Genomic DNA, 20,425 nt, shown 5'->3' on the forward strand with positions numbered 1-20,425 from the left:
TAACAATACCATATCCAACTGCATTCCTGCTCTACACTCATCAACCTCAGCACCCGGAATTTCATTCTTCATAAAAATTGAAATATGGCCCCATTCCAGAAGGCAACCTGCTGTTTAACATCTTGAAACATAATTGTGAACACAATGTGATCTTTCATGACCAAGGTAATTGAGACAATCCTAAATCTGTCCATTTTAGTTTTGAGTGTATAATGAGATTTCTTCCAGAGAATACTGACAAGCATTTCACAAAATAGTCGGCACCACAAACCAAGAAATACATCAAAGTTAACAAAGAAAATGGCAGTAAGTATACATCCTGCACTGAATTACCTTGAGAAAAGGAAATTTTCATGAGAAGTTGTTGGCAAAGCTTTTAAGTTATAGGGCAGGGAACAGCTGGGAATCATCTTCATCAGAATGACAGAACACTGGTGACATTTGAAAGATATCCATTGTAATGCTCCAATAACCCTGGAAGTAGCACTAATCAGTTTAAGGGAGCAACAACAACCTTTGTGTTGAGGGTTGACTCTACATCAGAACAGGAGGCACTATATCTTTAGAGTGAGAAGCTGATGCCTAGGCACCAATCTGAATATGGGAGGAGGGAGTATAAAACAATACAAGAAAATACAAGGGGCAAGCTGAAATTTAACAACCCTTGGATTCCAGGAGAAAAGTACCTGATGGAGTTAACGATTCCTCTTCAATACAAGTTATGGTGACTTGGAAGAATTAAAAAACAAATTTTGAACACTATGTAACGACCTGGGAAAGGTTTCCCTGCTAATGTAATTGTTTCTCTGTAGCGCAGTGTTTAGGTTACGACTCAAGATAACAGGGGCTTTGGAATGTGCGCTGGCCAATGAGGGGAGATTTTTTTTCGTGTGCACGGGCTTTTGTTCGGCGGAAGACGGAGAGAGAAGATGCCAGAACGGGGAAGTCGTAGACTGCAGGACGGCGTGGACCTGGAGTGGGGTTGGGAGTCAATGCCCAAAGGGAAATCGATGGAGAACGAACAGATGGGAAAACAGTGAGCATTAGACTGTTTCATGAGAATGGGCCCTTTTTCTTGTTTGTTTTCTTTACTAACCCTATAGTCAAATTAAGAATTATAAAGCTCAATCGTTTAGTTGCATATTGTGTACTGTTTGTTATTTCGTGGTACTGATTTGTAACGGGAACACATCACACAGCATCCACCCAAACAAGATTTCTTATGTTTGGCCAGACCAAAGGCTGTCTTCCCCTGGATTAAGCCGCCAGCCGAACCCGAAGGTTACAACTATATCACTGATTAGGCAACTAAAGCATAAGTTACTTCTTGCTACACCATTTCAAACCTCTAAGAAGACCATATCCAAAGGAAACTCACACCTTTAACAAGCAGGACGTACGAACTCCTTAACAACAACAACAGAACTCTGAACTCTGTCGCTCCAAGATGTAATAATGCCGTGCTAACTACTAGTCCACCATAGTGCCCCACACGTGAATTTTAGAAAGGCATTTGATAAGATTCCCCATTGTAGGCTCATTCAGAAAGTCAGGAGGCATGGGATCCAGGGAATCTTGGCTATGTGGATGCTGAACTGGCTTGCCCAAAGAAGCAGAGGAGGATTGTAGATGGAGAGTATTCTGCCTGGAGACCAGTGACCAGTGGTGTTCTGCATGGATCTGTACTGGGACCCATGCTCTTTGTAATTTTTATAGACAACTTGGTTGAGTAAGTGGATGGGTGGGTTAGTAAGTTTGCAGATGACATGAAGCTTGGTGGAGTTGTGGATAGTATGTTGTAGGTTGTACTAGGACACTGACTGGATGCAGAGCTGGACTGAGAAGAGGCAGACTTCTGGAAGGTTGAAATTGAAGGCAGAATACAGGGTTAATGGCAGGATTTATAGCAGTGTTGAGGAACAGAGGTATTCTACACCCATAGATCCCTCAAAATTCCCGAACAGGTTTGTTAAGAAGGCATATGGCATTCTGGCCTTCATTAGTTGGGGGACTGAGTTCAAGATCTGTGAAGTGATGTTGCAGCTCTATAAAACCATGGTTAGATCGCACTTGGAATATTGTGTTCAGTTCTGATCACATTAAGGGAAGTATGTGGAAGCTTTAAACAGGGTGCAATGGAGACTTACCAGGATGCTGCCTGGACTAGAGGGCATGTCTTATGAAAATAGGATGAGCAAGCTTGGGCTTTTCTCTTTGGAGCGAAAAAAAATGAAAGGTGACTTAATAGAGATGAGGAGAGGCATAGATAGAGTCGGTAGGCAGAGACTTTTTCAGAGGGTGGAGATGGTTAATCCAAGGAGTTTACAAGTCATGATACCACTAGCAGGATGTTATTGCTGGAGACACCTTTATGATTATGGCTAGGATGCAGGGAACTAGTGGCTGGAGGCAAAGCCTTGTCCATCAGTAAAGGACCTGTTCCAAGAAAGTCCTTGGCAACACAACATTTTACTTCACATTCTCTGAACAGTCACAGGTTTTAGATGACTGTTGTCATCGAGACATATAACTCCCTGTTGGAAAAACTCTGACTGTATACTCCTTTCTGGACTGCTCTCCCCATAAGAGTCAAGGTTACATGATCTCTCAAATTTCTCATCCCGGGATTGATGCAAGCCACTGCACCAGAGTGCTGTTGTACTTCTGCTCACTCAATTCACTGACTGCCCTCATGATCCTCAGTGGCCTTCCATGAAGAACCACCCATCGACATGAGAGTTGGAAAGGAATCCCAAGCCTGCGGGCTGTGGGTCAGGACCCAAAATACCAGCAAGTGCAACAGTGGCACAAGGAAGACACCAGCTTGTGATAGATTGTTCATAAGACTTTGTAACAGAATGAGGCCATTCAGCCCATTGAGTATGCTCCGCTATTCCATCATGGCTGATCCCAGATGCCCTGACCTATCAGGAACCTATAAACTTCTGCCTTAAATATACCCATGGACTTGGCTTCCACCACAGTGTGTGGCAGAGCATTCCACAGGAAGTGCACTTTGCTTTGGGAATCTCTGTTCTGCGGATATAAACAATGGTGTTCATAGCAGCCTGCTGAAACCTTACATGGATGCAAAATTATCTCCACATTTTTCCACAATTCAGGTATTTTAAATTCCTGGAAGTCAGCTGGAACCCTCTCCTGCACTCCGATGGTGGGGCTGGTTGCCTTGATCTTTTAGCACAGATGACTCCTTCTGGCATTCAGCTTTTGTTAGAACATACTAGAGTACAGTACAGGAACAAGTGTTTGGCCTATGAAATTGTGGAGAATGAATTAAACTAATGACATCAGATCCCTTCTGCACATTGGTGTGCCTGTTGATCACCTCTATCATTTCCCCTCCACCAGCACCCCTAGCAACACATTTAGGTAGGCAACCACCACTCTCCGTGTAACAAACTTGCCTCACACATCTGTGCCGAACTTTCCTTCTCTCACCTTAAATGCATGTTCCCTATTACTGGGCATTTTAACCCTGGGAAAAAGATACTGGCTATCTATCTCATAATTTTATGAACTATCAGATAACACCTCATCCTCCAGCACTTCAGAGAACACACACAAAAATTGTTCAACCTCTCCTTATAGCACATGCCCTCTAAGCCAGACAGCACCCTGGTAACTCTTGCCTCCATCCTCTCAAAAGCCTCCACATCCTTCCTATAATGGGGCGATCAGAACGGAATGTAATACTGCGGTTGGCTAGGATTTGCTAGACCCTTTGAGTGAAAACCATTTCCATCTCCCCGACAGCCTCTGTCACCTCACACTGTGTTTCAGCGATGTGGCTTTAAGGACTGACTCCCTTCAATTACCTTGTGAGAAAGCATTGGCAACTGTGCTGCTAAACAAGGTGCTGCTGGGGATGTTTGAGCAGTGTTTCTAAGTTTTTTGTTGCATGTTGTACCATTGCAACAGTAAATTCCAAATACATGTAAAGTATAAAGGTGGTCTTTGATCCTTGAATAAAATGCCATTTCAAGCAGATTTAAAACACTTTGCATTTTCAAGGGACTCCGTTTGTCGACGTCATTAATTGCAGTCATGTTTGAGCACATCAATTCTATCTCAAGACAACTATCTCCTTAGTTCCAGTGGAATAAGCAACATTTGATGCTTTGCTCCATGAGCCTGAATAGCCTGGACTTTGGACTATGTAAGTCTCTAAGTTCAAAGTACATTTACTATCAAACTATGTATACATTCTACAACCTTGATATTCCTCTCCTTATAGGCGGCTGCAAAACAAGAAACCCAAAAGAACCCATTAAAAAAAGACCGACAAACACCCTATGTGCAGAGAGAGAGAGAGAGGGAAAAAACCGTGCAAAAGTAAGTAAATAGCATTAAGAATGAAAGTGAGAACTCAGATATGAAGCCCAGAGTGGCTGGAATAGGCCACACCCTCAGCCTCAATTCAGAAATAGCAGAGTAAATGTAGCGCAGCAGCAAACAGAACCCAGCCTGACCCTCACATCTGGTCCTGACACCCTGCCATTTCAATCCATCTGACCCGGCATTTACATCATCCAAACATCAGCTCATTCCTCGTTCTAGTACCCGGGGCCCTGAGGCATCTATACATTCTGGGCCTGGAGCCTGCTGCCAAGTTTCGCCCCGTACCCAACCTTTCCAAATCAGCAGCTCCGATTTGATCAATCAGATCGATCAAACCCCGCTCTCGGTTTAGGTGGACGGGCCCTGAATCGGCCTCTGCTCCGCTTCAGTCATGATGGAAAGTTGGGAGAACCTTTATTTGTGGTTGCAGGTCAGTGTCCACTCTGATGTAATATCATATACAATTGGTGAAAGGCTTGAGTTCAAAGAAGTTTATATTCTTCTGCTTGCGCAAAATCGTGCAGTCACTCACTAAACCACCAGAGGAAGCTCTTTTCATAATTCTTTTGAAATGTTGCCCATACATTTAAAGTGAATTTTAAAGCAACAAGCTTCCCATCAGATTTATTTCTAAAAGCAAAATAAAAATTGCAATAATCTACTTCATTGCTTTATAGATGTTGGGCACACATTTTTCAAGATTCCAGGTTGGTTCTCAAATTGTACAATTTCACGCTCACCTTGCCTATTTATCAAAGCAAATTACTTGCTGCTTTCTTTCCAGGTGAGGTAGAATTAGATTTCTATCAGGTGATTGCCCTTAGCGTGCCCTTCAGTACTGACAAAGTCTGTTGCGGAAAGTTTTGATAAACTTGGGTGGCTGTTCCACATGACTTTGAACTGAGATTGCGGCTCCATGTCCTCTCTGTCAGCAATTCTGCATTCTTGAACCTTGTAACATTTCCTGAATCTGTTTGTACTTGTGCTGAGCCACACCATTGTTACTTCCAGACTGGATTATTCACATGCTCGCCTCGTCAGTCTTCCGCTGCAATTTAGTCAACTTTCAGCTCAGAAAAGGAGTGATTTGACTGTAGAGCGATGAGAGGAAAAAAGAAGAGGGGAGAGGAAATGCAGGGGGCATGAAGAAGACACAAGGGAGGCACAGAAAGAGCAGGGAAGAAGGAACATAGGAAGGGAAGGGAGGGGTTTAGGTAGAAGAGAGCAGGGGCACAGACAGATGGTGAGAGAATACAGGGGATACACTTAGAGGATCAGGATCCAGAGAGAGTGGGACAAGCAAAGATATGAGGAGTGAGAATGTAGAGAGAAAGAGAGAGAGAGAGCAAGGTGCAGAAAGAGGGGAATGGGCACAGAGAGAGGCAGAAAGTGACACATAGAGAGGACTTGGGAGCAGAGGTGCCACGTTAGCTCAGAGAGGGACAAGGGAACAGGAGGGAAAGCAGGCATGCTGAGAGGGGAAGCTGAGTGAAAGAACAAGGAATTGGAGGGAATACACAGTGGTAATGGGGGTAGAGAGGAGATGAATGTGGGGTCGAGAATAGCAGAGGAGGCGATAACAACCAATAAGTGAGGGGAAGAAGGAGGAGAAAGGTCCATTAAAATGAGAGGTTAGAGAGATAAAGCAGTGGCAGAGTAAGACTAAATACCACTTCCCTAAGAGACTTTCCCATCTCTGGAAATCCACAAACGGCATTTTTAGGGACCTTACATGTAAGAAAAAAAATAAGCCTGAATATCAGCCAAACTCTATCTGGCAGTCACTAACCCAATAGCTGGACTGGTATGCTTTTTGGCAATTGCTGATTTTGGCATTCAGCCACAACCAATAGCATCAATCGCATTCAATCAGTAACAATAGCATTGGTGGGGTGCTGCCCTCTGGGTTAGGATCAGAATCAGAATCAGGTTTAATACCCCTGATATACTCAATGTCCTGAAATGTGTTGTTTTACAGTATCAATAAATCAGGGCAACCACTTATTTGGGATAATTCTTAAAGAAGAAAAACTAATCATGAAAATAGCCGCGATTCCCTTAATTTATATGAGACACTATGCCGCTTAATTGGGACAGGAGGCTGTTGCCAAACAGTTTCTAACCATTTCAGTCACATGGGCTTGTGTGATCATTGGATACTACACTGTGCTTACAGTAAACAGCTTTTAAATAGCATCAGTTGCATGTGTTTGTGTAGTGAGACAATTCATAACTGTTTTGTTCATTGCGGTTTCAAGCATTCACAGTTGGAAACACAGAAACGGCCGGGAGTGAAAATGAAACCATTTCAATACTTCAGCAAGTTAGAGACTATGAAGGCATCAACAGTCATCTTGAATATTACTGTTGGTTCCCACTGGACCCTCAGCTATCACCTGTGCCTCCAAGTAGCAAGTGACAGGGGCCACACCACTTCGACAGACAGGCTAAACCATGGGAGGGTAGCCGGCGGGTTTCATACCCCGGTGAGATAGGAATATGCCTGTCCTGGCAGTTTGGGCAGATGAGATCCGCAGTGAGATTCACCAGGCAGGAAGGCAGTTCTGCAACACTATGTGAAGAGCTAAGGGTATGACGAGGCACAGAAGAAGTCATGGTCAACCAGTGCAGCCAGGGGAGATCCATGATATCTACTTGCACCACTGGACCCGGACTCCTGACGTCAAGAGAGTGGAACTGCCCCAGTGCACAGCTCTTCCACTTAAAAACCCTCTGCACAGGTTTCCGTCATCATTGGATACAACAGACAATCTCCAGTTTGTTGGTAGTGTTCTAATTTGTTCTGTATTTCATGTGAATACATAAATCTTCACTCAGTCAAACAGTGGTTTGTCTTTTTTATACCTTTTTAACTGCTTCAATGAAACTTCAGCTAATTGGGGCAGCCGCTTAATTAGGCCAGAATGTACTATAAGTAGAGCAAAATGAGAGCGAACATAGTAAGGTAGCGTTTATGGGTCGGTTCATAGTCAGTTCAGAAATCGTCAGGTCAGTTTACACAAACCAACCTTCCGTCCGTGGACTCACTTTACATCGCACGCTGTCGGAGCAGTGCTGCCAGGATAATCAAGGACACGACCCACCCAGCCAACACACTTTTCGTTCCTCTTCCGTCTGGGAGAAGGTTCAGGAGCTTGAAGACTCGTACGGCCAGATTTGGAAACAGCTTCTTTCCAACTGTGATAAAACCGCTGAACGGATCCTGACCCAGATCTGGGCCATACCCTCCAAATATCCGGACCTGCCTCTCGGTTTTTTTGCACTAACTTACTTCCCATTTTTCTATTTTCTATTTATGATTTATAATTTAAATTTTTAATATTTACTAATTTTAACTATTTTTAATATTTGTAATCCAGGGGGTGTGAAGCGCAGAATCAAATATCGCTGTGATGATTGTACGTTCTAGTACCAATTGTTTGGCGACAATGAAGTATGAAGTATAAATCTGATACTGGGGGGGAAGAAGCTGTTCCTAAATCATTTAGTGTGTGTCTTCGTGCTTCTGTACCTCCTTTTTGATTGTAGTAATAAGAGCCTGTCCTGCGTGATGGGGGTCCTTCATGATGGATGCTGCATTTTTGAAGATGTCCTTGATTCCTCGATGCAGGGCAGGCTAGTGTACATGAGGGAGCTGGTTGAGTCTACAACCCGGTGTAGCTTTTTTCAATCCCTTCATACCGGACATTGAGGAAACCAGTTAGAATGCCCTCAATACTACAAATGTAGAAAGTTGCTAAAACTCCTAATGAAATATAGCCATTGTCATGCCTTCTTCATAATTCCATCAATATGTTGAGCCCAGGATGGATGTTCAGAGGCGTTGACACACAGGAACTTGAAACTGCTCACCCCTTCTTCTGCCTAGCCCTCGATGAGGACAGGTGTGTGTTCCCTCAATTTCCCCTTCCTGAAGTCCACAATCAAATCCTTGGTTTTACTGACATCTTCTGGCTGTAGTATAGTGTTGTGCAGGATGCATATTGTGTGGAATGGAGTGGTCTATGCATCATTGCCAAGTGTAACACAGTTGATGTGGAATCTTTGGATTTTCAAAAGCCCTCAGTATGGTTGGTAGGCTAATTGTCTAATGTGAATTACCCAACCGTGTAATGGATGTAGGTGGATGTTAGGAAAATCAGGGTAGAGTTCATGGACATGTGAGAAAGAATATGCACTTAGATGGATTTGATGATATTTCTCTGAGAGCTGGCATATAGTTAATGGGCTGAATGAACTTCTAGATTATACAATGGGAGATGCAGTTAATAGCAGGGAAGCACACATAACAGAATGAAGATAAGCTAGTTACAAAGCTCTTTTAAATGTTCAATAAGCCAGTAAAAGGTGGTTGAACCACTGTTTCCAATTTACATAAATGTCTTGGGAGTCAGTATCAGGTGTTCTAACTTTAAAAATTAATGAACTATCAAACTTTGGAATGGATACTCAGCTAAAACAGAGAAGTTGCCACAAAAGTTACAGGAACATATGGGAAAACCCGGAGAAGGGGAATATGATGAGAAATTAATTTCAATGTATGCAAATATGAGGTAGTGAAGAATCAGAGAATCCGCTCCTTGAAGAAAATGGTTTAAAAGCCATCAAGAAGTATCCAGAGGCATGGATTAACAAATCACAGGTAGCAGCGTTCAGATTAACGAGGCTGCATAAAAGCAAATAAAGCATTTATAGAAGGATAGGTCTGAGGTTTCGAAGAAACAGACAAGCTTCCGGGGAGATAGGGACAAGTTGAGTGAATGAACTTTATCATAGAAGATGGAATATGACATGTACTGTAAAATATTAACTCATCTATTTAAAATGGGAAAAAGGCAAGTATGTTCTTAACTTCTATGCAATTGAAAGGTTTTAAGTGTTTAGTGGCATCTGGGTATCTTTGTAGATGAACCAATGAAAGTCAATTTATAAGTTCAGCAAGCCATTAGGAAGGCAAACAATAGGTTGCAAGAAGATTTGAGTACAAGGTTGGAGATATCTTGCACCAATTTGGTAGGGTGGTCAGCATCAGGAGCATTATGTAAAAATTTGGTCACCGTATCCAAGGAAAGATATGCTTGTAATGAAGCATAGTAGAGTACATCAGATTGATTCCTGGGATGGAAGGTTTGTAGTACAAAGCACATAAAGGAAGACTAGATCTGTGCTCTTGAGTTGGAATGAACAGCACATTGACAGGTAGATGCAGAATTGGTGTTCACCTCAGCTGGGGTATTCGTAACAAGGGATTACCACCTCAAAATATTGTTGCCCATTCAGGAAAGCGTTATCTCAAGAGTTATCGCTATGTCCATGCCAATCATTTTTCAACAACACAAACACAAGGAAATCTGCAGATGCTGGAATTTCAAGTAACACACATAAAAGTTGCTGGTGAACGCAGCAGGCCAGGCAGCATCTCTAGGAAGAGGTACAGTTGACGTTTCGGGCCGAGACCCTTTGTCAGGACTAACTGAAAGAAGAGCTAGTAAGAGATTTGAAAGTGGGAGGGGGAGGGGGAGGGGGAGATCTGAAATGATAGGAGAAGACAGGAGGGGAAGGGATGGAGCCAAGAGCTGGACAGTTGATTGGCAAAAGAGATATGAGAGGATACAACAACAATCCATCTGCCGCATTAGGTCCATATCCTTCTATTCCTGCAAGTGTCTATCTAAATGTCTCTTAAACAAAGTGATTGCATCTGACTCTACCACCTTTGCTGGCAGCACATTCCCGATATTCGTGTTAAAAAACTTACCCCTCAAATCTCCTTTAAAACCCCTTTCTTTCATCTTAAGCTTCTTGTTTCAACTTGTTTTTGACACCCCTACCATAAGAAAAAGATTCTGACCATTGACAATATCTATGCCTCTTATAAGTTTATGTACCTCCATTAGGCCACCTTTCAGCCTCCTTCTCGCCATAAAAGAAAATGCCTAGCCTATCCAAACTCTCCCCATGCTAAAGTCCTGCATTTCAGGCAAAACCCTGTTGAATCTCCAGCTCATTTTCCTATTTCCTATAGTGCAGCAACCAGAACTGCACAGAATTCTCCAAGTGTGGCCTAACCAATTTTTTCTTTGTAAATTTGCAACATAATTGCCCATCTTGAATTTTCCACCTCAATCTATGAAGGAAAGTATACTGCATTCCTTCTTCACCACTCTTATCTACCAATGTTGCCACCTTCAAGGATCTAATACTCCTAACATTTCCTTTTACGTAATACTGGCATACTCATAATAATCCATTTACCCTTCTGTGACCTCATATCTCCCACATTCTTCTCCTTGGTGAATACAGAGGAGAAGTATTTATTTAGGACCTCACCCATTTCATCTGGTTCTACACATACAGTAGATCACTCGTTTTATCCCTAAGGGACATGCTCTTTTCCCTGGCAACCTCTTGCTCCTGACATACTTGCAAAAATGTCTTATGGTTCTGCTTACATGCCCAGGATACTTAAGTTCACCTACACGTACTGTTCTCCTCAAGATACTCCTTCAATGCTAGTTGCCCATACCTGCCATATACTCCCTTTTTCAAAGTTCAAAATACATTTATTATCAAAGTATGTATATCATACAACCTTGAGATTCGTCTCCTTACAGGCAGCCACAAAACAAAGAAGCCCAAAATAACCCATAAGAAAGACAGTCAAACTCCCCATGAGCAGAGAGAAATAAAACAAATTGTGCAAACAGCAAAAGTAAGCAAACAGCATCCAGAACATTCTTTCCTGATCAAACATTCAATATCTTTTGAATCTAAGGTTCTCTAATCTTGCCATCTTTGCTTTTCACCTTAGCTGGAAAATTCTGGCACCTAAGACCTTTTAATAGAGATGAGAAGTGACACTTTTTATGTGGATGCTCACAACACATTTGGTAAAATGCTGTATAACAGGCCTCACTGAAAAGTGAAGTGCAGGGAATGAAAAGGGGCTGTGTCAGCACAGGTGTGAAATTGGCCTTAAGGACAGAAAACAGAAGTAGTGATGAATGGTCACTATTCTTGTAGGCACTATTCAAGCCTACAAGATCTGGGCTTCCTAATGTTGAGGCACTGGTTACAAGCAAGGAAGTTATGCTGAACTTGATTAATAGACTGATTTAGCCATAACCAGAGAACCATGCCCGGTTCTGGACAACACAGTTGGGGAATACAATGAAACTCCTGGAGAATGGAGAGAAACAATTTACTGTCTGGAATGGACATAGAACTTTAGCAGGGAAATGGAGAAGCTGCATTACAGCGGAGAAGGCTGAGATTTGATTTGACAAAAGCAAATAAAATCACCAACAAAATAGATGAAGAGAAAGTCTGTCCCATTGGCATGGGCGGAAGCAGGGGAGTCAGGGTTTAAGGTCATTAGCAATATTAAAAAGGAAAATCCACACAGTGAGCTGAAATTCACAGCCCAAAAGGGAAGTGGAAGCAGTTGTAATCAAGACTTTCAAGAGAATGACAAATGCTTGAAGGAAAACTATATGTAAGCAACACACACAAGATGCTGGAGGAACTCAACGGGTCAGGCAGTATCTCGGAAAATGTACAGATACTTGATGTTTTGGGCTGAGGCCCTCCTTCAGGACTGTGAAGGAAGGGGGAAGGAAGGTGGATGGAGCGGAGGTGCTCGATGAAGCAGACACCCTACTTACAATGGGTCTCACCAATGATGAGGAGGGCGCATTGGGAGTGCCGGATACAATAGACGACTTCTGCAGGTAAAGTGTTGCTTCACCTGGAAGAACTGACTGGGACTCTGAATGGAGGTGAGGGAAGAGGTGTAAAGGCAGGTGCAGGTGTACAATATGTAAGGTCATAAGGAAAGTGCTGGAAGTGAGGATTATTTTAATAAATCCCACTATTGGCTCAATGGATTGAGAAAAATGCTTTGGTGTTGTAATAATATAATAACTACTTCAGGTGTGCCCTAGGAAGTCTTCAGCAATGGGCTGTCCCCACAGAATTCTAATGTGCATATTGTACACTGTTGAACATGTGTGGCAACTTTAGTAGGCTCACAGGACTTCTGTTACTTTTGTAGAGTGAAAACAAGTGGAGAGAGAGATAAGAGTGAGGGAAGAGACTTCTTGGACTGAACAGCTGCAGAACAAAATTTGTTGGGAGTTTGTTTTGGGGCTTTTGATCATGGTTAATTGCTTGAATAAAGTGTCTGCTTCATCCTGCCTTGTTAGTGGGATGTCTAGGGCTATCACCATCTATTGTGATCAGCTGCAAGGCTGGAAAATCAGGGTCAGTGTCAAATGCTGAGGGTATGACAGGTCAGCCACTGGGGGCGGGAGGTGGGGGGAGGAATTTGAGCAGAGGCGCCTTCAAGCGAGTTACTGTCGGAAATACGTTTCCTGTCACTTGGAGTATGGCTGATTGATCCCTTTCTTGTGATGATTTGGGCTGGGATCTGTCCAAGCAGAGAACATCAAGGTATGCTGAAGCAGGTTCCATGTTTTCCCCCAACACAGAGGGCAGTAGGTGTAAGCAGTAAGCTCCAATGAGAGGTGCCATAGTTGGGTATATTTACTGACACTTGGACAGCCACACCGGTAAGAATGGCCAACTGCAGGCAAATGTGACTGGCTCATGTCGGCAACCTGGTTGGCATGGATGAGTTGAGCCAAAGGGCCTGCTTTGGTACTACATGATTCTAGGACCCTATCTGCCTGTTTGTGTTCAGTAACCTGGGGAAACTGCAACCAACATGCACGTTGCCTACTTATTGGAAACTATATTACCTGACCTGGTAGCTCTATGTACTGGCGTGCATAAAACTGAAGACCAGGAAGAACATCCGCAGATTCACATCATCTCCAATGAATTCCCAACTGCACTTTGAAATCTGCTTTCTGAAGAAATTCTATCACACAGCATGTTTTTTAAGAATGAAAACAAGTGGAGAGGGGGATAAGAGTGAGGGAAGAGACTTCTTGGACTGAACAGCTGCAGAACAAAATTTAGTCGGGTGCTTGTTTTGGAGCTTTTGGTCATGGTTAATTGCTTGAACAAAGTATGTACCATGTGATAATACTGAATTCCCCAAACACATTTGCTTTAGGGGAACTCAATATAATGTGTTTTATTCATGTTAGTAAAGCCAGTATATGCACCTTATTATTTGTTAGATTACCTGTGATATTATTACTTCAGATTAGATTAGATTAGATTTAACTTTATTGTCATAGTGCCAAGTACAGATACAAAGCCAATGAAATGCATTTAGCATCTGACCAGAAATGCAAAGAATACTGTTATTTACAAAATAACTGCGAATAAAAAAAGTGCTACAGCACACAAATATAAAAGTACTGAGACAGTACAATATGGGTGCAATACTGCTTAGCGCTGTGATGAGAGGTTCAGCAGGGTCACAGCCTCAGGGAAGAAGCTCTTCCTGTGCCTGCTGGTGCGGGAGCAGAGGCTCCTGTAGCGCCTACCGGATGGGAGGAGAGTGAAAAGTCCATGGTTAGTGTGAGATGCATCCTTGATAATGCTTTTCACCCTACCCAGGCAGTGTTTATGGTAGATGTTCTCAATGGTGGGCAATTGGGTGCCGATAGTCTGCTAGGCAGTTTTCACCACACGCTGGAGTGCTTTGCGGTCTGATATGGGACGATGTGTTATGTGTATGAGTTATATGTACTGTGATGTGCACCTTGGTCTGGAGGTATGTTGTTTCATTTGGAGGCCTATACATAATGAAAATAAACTGAACTTGAACTTGAAATGTCACAAGTAATTCAACCTGCTCAAGAAATTAACAGTTCCCGGACCGGCTGGTGGCACAACGACATCGGCACCGACCCAGAAGCGGAGGTTCCGGGGTTCGAAAGTAGTTGGGTCCGCTCCTGGGTACGCTTTCCATCCATGCCAGGTTGAGTGTCGAGATCGCAACTCGACCTCGTAAAATAAAGGGAAAATACTGCGAAAATGTCTGAGTGAGGAGTGGCGTGCCACACAGTCTCTCTCTCTCGCTCCGCACCTTGAAAAAGCCATGAAAAAGGAATCATCATGGACGCACGCACGTACATGCAGACGCATACGCACAGACACAGACGCACAGACTCACATGCACGCAGGCACACACAAAAAAAAAAGAAAGAAAGAAGGAAATTAAGACTTCCCATTAGGCACAGTTGGCAGAATCCTATTACTGCCATTTATTATATATTAGGGTGATCACGCTTAATCAAATCGATTAAATCAGGGATTAACTATCACTAATTGTAATCAATGGATGAACTTAATGAAGAGACAGGAGGTCATTGAGTTCATCAAATCCACGCCAGTTTCAACAGAGCATCCCTATCTTCCTCTCTTGTTTCTCTGCAGCCCTGCATTTTATTCCCTCGCGCAGCATGTCAACTTTATTACCATTTAACTGAATGAAGCACAATTTATAGCTACCAATGCATCCTTGGAAGCTAGAATGAAATAACCAAGCTATTCATAGTCAAAGGGCCATACATCATAGAAATGGCCCCTCAGCCCAACTTGTCCATACTCACCTAAGATAGTCCCATTTGCCTCTGTTTGACCCATATCCATCTTTCCTAACCGTGTACCTGTTCAAGTTTTTAAAAGATATTCTTATCTAAAGCCTGAACTACGTCCTCTGGCAGTTCATTCCACATACTCACCATCCTCTGTGTGAAAAATTTGCCCCTCAGTTCCTATTAAATCTCTCCCATCTTAGCTTAAGCCAATGACCACTAGTTCCTGATTTCCCAACCCTATGAAAACGACTATGTGCATTTACCCTATACGTACCCCTCGTGACTATAACATACAATTTAAAGTTTCACCCGTTTCCTATGCTCAAAGGAATGAAGGCCCAGCCTGTCCAACTTTTCCCTCCTCAAGGTGGCAGCAGTAATCCACTCATTTCCATAAGTTTCTGTCAGTGACTTGATCTGAAAACAGGATGATTTTGTAAAACATTAGAGTGGGCAGGTTGTGTTATGGGGAAAGGTTGGACAGACGAGATTTGTACCTATTGGAGCTTGGAGGGAGTGAAAGGTGACTTGATTGAAATATATAAGATCCTAAGAGGTCTTGACAGGGTGGATGTGTAGAGGATGTATCCGTTTGTGGGAGAACCAAGAATCAGAGGTTGCTATTCAGAAACAAGGGGCCATCCATTTCAATCACATACAAAGCCAGCTTTTTTGACAGGGATTGCGAGTCATTTAACTCTCTTTCTCAAAGTGCTGCGGAAGCAAAGTCTTTGAATATTTTTAAGACCGAGGTAGAAAGATCTTTGCTTAGCAAGGAAGTGAAAGTTTACTGTAGGTAGGTAGAAAAGTGCAGTTAAGTTTCAGTCAGATCAGCCATAATCATATTAAATGGAGAGAAAGGTTTAAGGTAAGTGTAGATTATTCCTGCTCGGAGGCTCGAAGTTTTCGGATGGACGTACTCAGTGTCAGATGTTGTTGGGTGCTTCTAATGCATCGGCAGTTGTCGGTGCCTGGAGGTTTATGGCAGGGAGTTTCTCCCTTTTGCCGCCTGCTATCGGGGACTTGGGAGTTGATTGGGACTTTGAGATTTTTTTTACCGTGCCCATGGTCTGCTCTTCATCAAATTATGGTATTGCATTGCACTGCTGTAACTATATGTTATAATCATGTGGTTCTGTCAGTGCTAGTCTTTGGTTTGTCCTGTTTTTCTGTGATATCACTCTGGAGGAACATTGTATCATTTCTTAATGCATGCATGCATTTCTAAATGACAATAAATGAGGACTGAGTGTTCTCATAATCTAATCTAATCTTAATTTGGATATTCATATGTTTACATCAGTAGGTGATCATCTGATTCAATATCTCTCTGTACTTAACATTGACCCTCTCTTCTAATCACTCTTGAATGGACAAGTGGCTTTGCCTGTGACAGTCAATCCAGATAATTGTTCTGAGTCTCAATCCCTCAAGTGTGGGGGAATGTCCTTCCTAACAGTCGTAGACTATTTTTCATTATTTTCCCCATTTGCCCACATTTCCTGGGTCATGATGTAACTTTATATGTTTCTCAAACCAACATATTCAGCATCCTGTCAAGGCTATGAGGTCATTTCTCACAACACACATAAAAGTTGCTGATGAACGCAGCAGGCCAGGCAGCATCTCTAGGAAGAGGTACAGTTGACGTTTCGGGCCGAGACCCTTCGTCAGGACTAACTGAAAGAAGAGATGGTAAGAGATTTGAAAGTGGGATGGGGAGGGGGAGATCCGAAATGATAGGAGAAGGCAGGAGGGGGAGGGATGGAGCCAAGCGCTGGACAGTTGATTGGCAAAAGGGATATGAGAGGATCATGGGACGGGAGGCCTAGGGAGAAAGAAAAGGGGGAGGGGGAAAAACCCCAGAGAATGGGCAAGAGGTATAGTGAGAGGGACAGAGGAAGAGAAAGGAGAGAGAGAAAAAGAATGTGTGTATATATAAATAACGGATGGGGTACGAGGGGGAGGTGGGGCATTAGCGGAAGTTAGGGAAGTCAATGTTCATGCCATCAGGTTGGAGGCTACCCAGATGGAATATAAGGTGTTGTTCCTCCAACCAGAGTGTAGCTTCATCTTTACAGTAGAGGAGGCCATGGATAGACATGTCAGAATGGGAATGGGACGTGGAATTAAAATGTGTGGCCACTGGGAGATCCTGCTTTCTCTGGCGGACAGAGTGTAGGTGTTCAGCCAAACGATCTCAGTCTGCATCGAGTCTCGCCAATATATAGAAGGCCACATCGGGAGCACTGGACGCAGTATATCACCACACATTCTTTTTCTCTTTCTCCTTTTTCTTCCTCTGTCCCTCTCACTATACCCCCTGCCCACCCTCGGGGTTCTTTTCCCTCCTCCCTCTTTTCTTTCTCCCTAGGCCTCCTGTCCCATGATCCTCTCACATCCCTTTTGCCTATCACCTGTCCAGCTCTTGGCTCCATCCCTCCCCCTCCCGTCTTTTTCTATCATTTCGGATCTCCCCCGCCCCCTCCAACTTTCAAATCTCTTACTAACTCTTCCTTCAGTTAGTCCTAACGAAGGGTCTCGGCCTGAAACGTCAACTGTACCTCTTCCTAGAGATGCTGCCTGGCCTGCTGCGTTCATCAGCAATTTTTATGTGTGTTGCTTGAAATTCCAGCATCTGCAGATTTCCTTGTGTTGAGGTTATTTCTCATTTACCTTCTTTCATATGGAACTGTTGTTGTAGGTAATGCTGGATAAGCGAAGGCCGAGGATGTAGAACATTTATTACTAATTGACTGGGCCAGCAAAAAAGGAGCTTAATACAGCCCATTATGATTTGAAATATTTTATATAACCATCATAAACTAAAATGCATCAAATAAGAGAAAAAATACATTTATCTGAAGATTTTCATTACTATATGTTGCACGAAGCCTCAACTGCAGTAATGAAACTGTCATGGTGAAGTATAATGTATCTTAAACTCCAGCGCATTATCAGTTAAAGATGAGTACTCACCTCTATTGCATCTGCTCCTGCCTGGAGCCCAGATGAGCGCTCAAAGCTCCCTGTGCGTTTCAAATATTGATACCTGAAAAGAAATTGAGAAACGAAGACCATAAGGCAGTCAAGTAATATTCTACATTTGAAATAATTTTCAAAGTGACCTGCCTTTCATATTCTACAGGCTTTAGTGATATTCCAGCACAAATGCTTTTAGTTATCATCAGCATGTTTCAAAGTGCAGAAACTTAGATCAGAACTGTCCTGGTTGTAGATGTAGACGTAATGTATACGACATACAAAATATGTTAATAGTGATAATAGATACAACATGCAAAAGAGAAACATGTCAGGATTAGCTTAACCTCATTGGCAGCACACTTACCTATAAGTCAGAAGTTTCAGGGACATGTAAGCACAAAAGCGTAGATGTTCCAACATATATTTATATCGTGCAAAAAGCTCCAGGGCAAGAATACAGAAAATAAGAGCAGGAGCGGGCCACTTGCCCCTTCAAACCTGTCCTACCACTCAATCTGATCACAGCTAATATATAATGGCTTCAACTCCTCCTCTGTGCCAGTTCCCCAAAACGTTCAATTCCTCAGTCTTTCAGATCTTCACCTATCTCCTCCTAAAATAGATCTAATGATCTGGACTCCACCACCCCTATGGGAAGACAATTCCAGAGGTTCACTACACTCTGAGAGTAGAGGTTTCTATAAATGAGGTCAGAATGTTTAGGTGGTCAGAATTGCAGATAAACAGATATTTAGGAGTTATTCTATGTTCAGACTTCTGTCTTCCACAGCTCCCTTGACAACACATTCTGATATTCCAGCCTTTTCTGTATCCATATTCCATTTTCCCAGCTTCTCCATCTCTTCCTGCTTTCTATTCCAATGCCTTTCAACCTCTGAACTTTGATTTTCATTTTTCATCAACCGAGGAATTCTCCCATTGGACATGTCAGGGCCCTGAATCTTCATTTCATTTCTGCTTTCACCCTCTTGAAATCACCCTGTAAGCCTCCACAATTAAAGTATGTTGTCTGTCCTTTTCAATGTCCTTTCCTTGACATTGGATGAACAAATGCAGATGACGTGGAAGTTGGGCTGCTTATGGTGGTGACAGTGGCATTCTCGACGTAAACTCAACTCAGTCAACAGGTATAATGCAGAATTTATGGTTATCCAGCACTTGAATATCCAATCCCACTGAACTTTGACTTCTTTGTCTTTACACTTAAAACTGTTTCAATAAATAGCAGTCTCTTGGGCTAGAAGATGACTTACTTCCATTCCTGCTTTATGGCTTTCAATGGCTGATGATGGCGACATGGGGCCTACAGACTTCCACATGTGGGGCAGAAAAGGCCTGATAGAGAAAGTGGTTGGATAGTTTATGAGGTAATGTGCATCTTCTGCCAAGTACACAATGTTTCTCTGCACTCCTGATGCAAAATTTTTTATCTGGTACATTATAAACCTGTTTAACTTGTAATGACATGAATGTATCTTCATGTGATATTGAGACCAAATTCATATCTATTCTGAGAACTAAGTATGATCAGGCATACAAGAATAGTTTGGAGAGAAGGATGAAGTCTGGCAGCAGGACTGAAGGCCATAAAAATGTGTCAACACATCCTGTAGGAATTTCTTTACCATTTGATGAAGCATAATGGAACTCTCCTTCACTGCACTTCCATAAACTGAAAAATGTGGAACATAATTCCTGCTATTTCATTGTGTAAATACTGATTCGGTGTTAGTGGATAAAGTTAGTTCCACAATTCATCTCGCTTTGTGTAAACTGTGCTCCTCAGTCAGGATTTTGCATTTAATGTACAGTAATCAGAATAATTAATTTCTCATCTTGGTTTCACTCTTGCAGCCTGAGGGAAAATTCAGTTATAGCCTCTAGGACATGAATTTTGACTTATAATTCCCATCACTGTGAATGTTACTGAAACAAATCTCTGAAACAAGTCATCATGTAGTGTAATTGCAGTTCATGTGTCAAATTAGTTCTGTATACAATATGTGACATGCGGAGACCTTAAAAAGTCAAAGGGAATATTTTTGAATCGCGAATGAAAATGTACAGACAGTTCCTCACTTTATGTTGGCATTTTGATGTTTTAAGTGCTACACCATATGTTGAATCTGTGATTAGCTACATGAAAAATTCTTAACTGCAGCATGTCACCAATGAAGACAAGCACTCTCACAATGAATCCTCAGAAAGACAGAATTCCTGACCTCCTGCCAAACCTTAGACACTTTAAAGCCCAGTATTCTGACAGCTGATTACAAGAGTTCAATTTTTACCACTCTCTTCTGCTCCTGTCAAATTCTGTTGTCCTGTTTACTTGATTGTCATTTACTGGTTAAGACAAAAAATAAATGCTTGCGGAGCCAAGCAGCTGCATGTCACCTTTGCAGTAAATAGCACACAGAGTGGGTAGAGAGTGGAGTGAAAGGGAGAAAAAGGTAAAAGTAGCCAAATAGTTACTCCACCCCTCCCCCCACCCCCGCCAAACCAAGCTTGGGCTTGGCGGT

At 42.6% G+C, this 20,425-nt stretch overlaps 1 protein-coding gene across 2 annotated transcripts in view; it reads right to left on the reverse strand.

Annotated features, from left to right (window-relative positions):
• Positions 1-20,425, reverse strand: part of LOC134353795 (N-acetyl-beta-glucosaminyl-glycoprotein 4-beta-N-acetylgalactosaminyltransferase 1-like) — an 897,506-nt gene that overhangs the window by 31,495 nt on the left and 845,586 nt on the right. For both annotated transcript variants that reach the window (XM_063062183.1, XM_063062184.1), the window contains one exon: positions 17,877-17,949. In XM_063062183.1, the coding sequence (XP_062918253.1) occupies positions 17,877-17,949 (73 nt within the window). The remainder of the gene's footprint in view (positions 1-17,876; positions 17,950-20,425) is intronic.

Source organism: Mobula hypostoma, chromosome 11 (assembly GCF_963921235.1).
Source record: "Mobula hypostoma chromosome 11, sMobHyp1.1, whole genome shotgun sequence".
Taxonomy (NCBI): domain Eukaryota; kingdom Metazoa; phylum Chordata; class Chondrichthyes; order Myliobatiformes; family Myliobatidae; genus Mobula; species Mobula hypostoma.